The sequence below is a fragment of the Lactuca sativa genome, chromosome 7 (assembly GCF_002870075.4).
Source record: "Lactuca sativa cultivar Salinas chromosome 7, Lsat_Salinas_v11, whole genome shotgun sequence".
NCBI lineage: Eukaryota > Viridiplantae > Streptophyta > Magnoliopsida > Asterales > Asteraceae > Lactuca > Lactuca sativa.
Genome location: NC_056629.2, coordinates 62116584 through 62122966, shown reverse-complemented (window position 1 = coordinate 62122966; position 6383 = coordinate 62116584). Strand labels below are relative to the sequence as shown.

At 26.4% G+C, this 6383-nt stretch overlaps 1 protein-coding gene across 1 annotated transcript in view; it reads right to left on the bottom strand.

The window, feature by feature from the left end:
• Positions 1-3621: 3621 nt before the first annotated feature.
• The window catches only part of LOC111893350 (uncharacterized), a gene marked incomplete in the record, with an annotated part of 4250 nt that continues 1488 nt past the window's right edge, over positions 3622-6383 (bottom strand). Inside the window, 1 exon segment of the mRNA XM_052765947.1 lies at positions 3622-4006. Coding sequence (XP_052621907.1) covers positions 3840-4006 — 167 coding nt within the window.

Here is a 6383-nt window from a genome sequence, read left to right as displayed (position 1 = left end):
AACTTGTCTTCTACATCGAAAATATACATATATATGTTTTGTTTACAAACTTGTCTTCTACATCGAAAATATATATATATATATATATATATATATATATATATATATATATATATATATATATATATATATATATATATATATATATATATATATATATATATATATGTTTTGTTTACAAACTTGTCTTCTACATCAAAAATTACACTTTTCATAACAAGTGAACATTTTACTAGGGATTACTATGCAAACAAGACACATTTTTAGAAAACTATAATAGGTATAGTTTTACGAGAGCATTACAAACTTTTACATACTAGAAACACTATTTCAAGAAGTTTACTTTCATATACAAGAACAAACGAACATTTTTTTCACGTAAATCTGTTTTATACTAAGTTTTGTGAGACATCAACTTCACGTACGTTCGAGTACGCATTTCAAGTCCTATATTATATACTAGAATCCCTTGGAGGGGGAGCATGGTGTTTGTGTATAGATCTATACGGGCTTGACAACCCGCGCCCTGACTGTTAGCTACAGTCCACCATTTGGGGTGACAAACGTCAGAACATTCCAACGCCTGAAGAACGTTGTGTATAGGCATTTCTAGTCAATAGCATGGTTATAAAACTCACTTGGAGTATTGAAAACACATTGATTTACGGGGTTTTTCAGACGTATTGGAAATTTTATACTTACATACATTTTCTAGAAACAAACATTGGTCTTGAGAGAAGGCTACATTTATACTAGTAGAAAATATAGGATTTTCTAGAAGCAAACAAACAAGAACAAAACATTTCATTTCATACAAACATTGTCATTTAATACTTATGAAACTCACCAGCTTAAATGCTGATCTATTCTTTCAAAACTACTTGTATGTCCCAGGGATTCAGTAATTACAGGTAACAAACAGCTTTTGAAGAAGGGACGCTGCGGCGCCAGTTTAAATTCATGTTTTGGCATCATATTGTAATTGGTTTTGAACATGTACCTTTTAACAATATAAACTTTCAATTATATATATGATGGTTGTATTGCTTTCTTTACTATGTATTCATTTGTTACGTTACCACATGAAGTCATCCGCCCCCGAACGTTTCCGCCGTTCCGGTTTGGGGGTGTGACAGTCAGATTCACAACACTTTTCACGTCTCTCAGCTGCAAAAATGTTTAGTTGATGATTCCGCAGTAGTGTCATTAGAGTATATTCAGGTGGACAAGCGTTTGAACTACATAGAGAGACTAATGACGATCCTCAATAGGAAGATGAAGACTCTGTGAAACAAGGAAGTGGGTTTAGTGAATGTGTAGTGGCAGCACCAGAAAGGCTTAGAATGGACTTGGGAGCCTGAAGAGGAGATGGGGAAACACTATCCAAAGTTATTTGCGTAGGCAGACTTCGAGGACGAAGTCAGATTAAAGTGAGGAGAATTGTAACACTCGTGAACCCAAAAGTAAATAATTAAAAGGTTGGACCAAGCACAGATGCTAAGCAATACTCCATGGAGTAGTTTTGTAACTTATTCCACATTTTTAAACCCAAAAATCGACCAGACTAAAGAGTAAATACATAAATTAAGCAATACATCAAAGACTACTTTTGTAATTTACTATAAATTGAAATCTCAAGAGTAAATGATTTGGTAAGGTAATGTTATTAGTATATATTTAGTCAATTTTTTCTCTACATTATCTATGATTAAATTTATATTTACTGTTGAAGAAATATCTTTTTGACCGACTATTACGGGTCGAAAGAAACACCATTAAACTTGTATTTTTTTGTTCAAAAAACACCATTAATATATTTTTATAGATGGTTTACCATTAAACTAATTAATTTTTATTCATATATAGCCATTTTCATATTTTTAGATATCATCAAATTTTTTACCAACATACCAGATGTTGAAACACCTAGACATCCATTGATGGAAAACAAAAACATCGGTGAGGAACCCAAATAGGTCACAATGAAACTTCATATTCACACTTACCCAAAACAGGTTGGGTAGAAAACTATCGAAGACAACACTGTTTTTATCTCTTATTGTCGCTCATGTTTGCGCTAGTATTAGTGTATCCCATATCGGTGCGACACAGTAATATAAGTGGCTATATACGTTGGAATCCCCTTATCTCGACAAGGGTTTTTTTGGAGAGACAATCTTGAACTCCACCTATATTTACATGGTATCAGAGTCGGTGTCCCGCACCCCCATGACTCAACACATCCATGTCTATCCTCATTGAGCCTCTCACTTTGAGGGGGAGTGTTAGTGTATCTCACCACGGTGCGACACGATAATAAAAGTGAGTATATATGTTGGAATCCCCCTTCTCTCTACAAGGGCTCTTTTAGAGAGACAATCTTGGGCTCCACATATATTTACAAATGTTAGTGTATCCTACATTGGTGCAACACAATAATATAAGTGGTTATATATGTTTGAGTCTTCATTCTCTTCATAAAGACTCTTTTGTGGAGACAATCTTAGGCTCTACATTTATTTACAAGTGTTGGTGTATCCTACATCAGTGTGACATGATAATATAAGTGTATATATATATATATATATATATATATATATATATATATATATATATATATATATATATATATATATATATAAAATGTTGGTGTCTCCCTTCTCTGCACAATGGCTCTTTTGGAGAGACAATCTTGCGCTTCACATATATTTACATCTAGACTTCACACATGCAGTGTCCAAGACTCTTCACAAACTTTATAGAGATCCATATCATAATTAGATTGAGATTTCATCACTCTTTGATTCAATCTTCACTAAGTACCGACGATCCCAACAATAACATATGAATCACCGGGAAAACATGACTTAATTGGTCTTTTTCAGATAATAAAAGGTGGTGTTTGTTACTTAGAGATGGATGGACGGTGGCGGTGGTAATAGATGGTGTTGGCTAGAGAAGATGACCAATATATAATTTAATGGGAAATCGTATAAAAAATAAGCTTAATGGAAATCGTGTAAAAACATTAACCTTAATACCCGATCATCATGACAGGTTTTAAACAAATAATGTGATTTAATGGTGGATTGTGTACGAAAAAAATGACTAAATATATACAAAAATATTATTTCATTATTCTACAAAGTCATGTACCTAGAGAGATCCTCCAAAGTCATGTGCATAGAGAAGCAAACTTACAACTTGAGGAACCGTAAAAACATGAGGTTGCATAGAGACGAAACTTCAACATTTGATTTTTTTTATATTTTTGGGTCTAATATGTAAAAATTGAAGTACATGAATTATTTCTAACAAAAAAAATGACAAAGCTCCGCGTGTGAGGTTGCAGAAGACAAATGAGAATGACTGATTATGGGATTAGTTTTTGTTAGTATTTATAACGTAATTTGGCATTATGTAATATTTTCATTTACACTTTTAATCTTTTATGTTCAAAGCAAAATTTTAAAATACTGGTATAACTGTTCAACTTATGTTATCAAAATAGTTCAAAAACAAAATCAATGCTACACTTCTGTTAAAAAAAATTAAAACCAAAGTCACAAGCCATGATAATCATTTAGGTCTAAGTATTTCAAAAAAAAAACATTCTGTTAATAAACTAAATAGTGTAGAATCATTTTAAACTATCACATCTGTTTTTACAGTTTCAAACATGAAACACTCATGCTGACATACAAACCGTGAACTGTATATAATTGTTTTCATGTAAGTTTCAAAAATATATAGTAAGCAATCAACAAACCTAAAAAAAACAAGGCACATAACTATAGTGGCTGATATAGGAATCATACTATTTCATCTACCCATTAATTTTATTGTAGAGCGTTCACATTTTTTAGAACTTTTGTTTTAAAAACTAAAATGTATAAATTTTCCATGGAAAAATAAAGAAAACAACCGGTTGCATGTGTCACAAATGACCCAAAACTTGAACCCACAATGCAATGCCAGGCCGGCCCATATACCTTGTCAAAATCCTGCAACACATAATAAAAGTATGATTACTTCCGTTAACAATACAAAATAAAGAAGATAATAACAGAATGATAATATATATATATATATATATATATATATATATATATATATATATATATATATATATATATATATATATATATATATATATATATATATATATATAGGTTCAGGTTCATTTGAGACCATTCTAATTTTGTGAGACCGTGAGACCAAATCTAAAAATAATTTTAAAATGCAAAATAAATGGAAAAATCCAAAAATTCTTTTTTTAAATGTTATTTTCGGAACTTGAATTAACTAAAAAAAATATTAAAAAAATATAAAAAAAATAAAAAAAAATAAAAAAAAATCCGTTTTTTTTTTTGAAAAATACGTGAAATATTCTAAATAGAATATTTCACTGACATATTCTAAAAAATAATTTTAAAATGCAAAATAAATGGAAAAATCTAAAAATTCTTTTTTTAAATATTATTTTCGGAACTTGAATTAACTAAAAAAAATAAAAAAAAATAAAAAAAAATAAAAAAAAAATTCTTTTTTTTTGAAAAATACGTGAAATATTCTAAATAGAATATTACACTGTACATATTCTAAAAATAATTTTAAAATGCAAAATAAATGGAAAAATCAAAAAATTCTTTTTTTAAATATTATTTTCGGAACATGAATTAACTAAAAAAAAATAAAAAAAAAATAAAAAAAAATAAAAAAAAATAAACAAATGCGTCTCACGGCCTCACAAAATATAAGTGGTCTCAAATGAACCTAACCCTATATATATATATATATATATATATATATATATATATATATATATATATATATATATATATATATATATATATATATATATATATATATATATATATATATATATATATATATATATATATATATAAAGTTTATGAAGCTTTTATTAACAATCACATAATTTAGGTATAATCGAAATCAACCAATTGTGATAACATATCAAATGAAATTAAAATGACTGCTTTGTTTTTATAATTTTTTCAATACGTTTCTACTTTCTAGTATGGTTGTTTAGAAAATATCACCATAAAACAAAAGTAGCAATTAATTTTATAACATATAACTTCTATTTATTGATAAAAAAAATTATAAATAGAAATATTTCATTTAACTATACATTTTTTAATTTCAATAATGCTATTATATCTACTAATAATATCTTTTCAACATGATATTTTGTTAAAACGGATAATGTAATTCGTATGATCCTTAACTCTAAAAAACTTTAAAAAATATTATCCCGTAATTTGATATCAGCAATCATACATCAAGAAATATAATTATTTAAATATTTATTATAATAGTGACATTTGTCAGTGTCATATATAACTCCTACATATTAATGCAAGTCCTATTTGATGTTCAAATGTGGTACAAATTTGATAACCTACAAAATTATTAATTTTGATTACAATAATAATTTGAATTTTATTAAGTGTACTGAATATACAAAATTTAATTTTACAAATCAATAGGCTTTTTCAACTACGAATATCAATTATGTAAGACAAGGTTTAATAGATATGTAAATTCTTTTCGAAAACGACCTTTTTTTTTCGAAAATAAAATTAATATATAAGTTCATTATTTATTGATAAAAAATGTACCAAATTGGTTAAATTAACTGCCGTATTACTTAATAACTTCTTATTTAGTGAATAATATAACTTTTAAGCGAATAATATTTTACAATTTAATAGAATTTAGTTTACCATATATATATATATATATATATATATATATATATATATATATATATATATATATATATATATATATATATATATATATATATATATATATATATTCCGTATAACAAACGAACATACATTTAATATATTATAAAAGAGACATTAAAAAACTTCTAATCCAACTGTATCATGTGTTGTCTTTTTTTTAGGTTGATGGTTCAAGTCTCGTTGTAACCATATATAGAATTAAAAAGTAGTTTAGAAATAAATTAGATTTGTTGTTTCAATAAAAAAATAATAAAAATAAATAAAAAATAAAAAAGACCATGCAATTGCATTTGTTCAAAATAAATAGTTATCTTAAATAACATTAATTTGATTTTTCATGCTTAACCAAATATATCCATTTTATTAATTTAAATATGTTTATAAATATAAACTATTATGATTTTAATATTGCAACTTTTTAATTGTAACTAATGTACGTAATTTATTAATTTATATATTATAATAAACAGAAAATCTAAATTGAAAATTATATTTAATTGTTTCTTAAAATACTTACAAATATCAATTATATGATTATATTCTTATGTTATTATCATTATCAGTTATATATCATATTCATATTTGTCACATTTTTGTTAATTA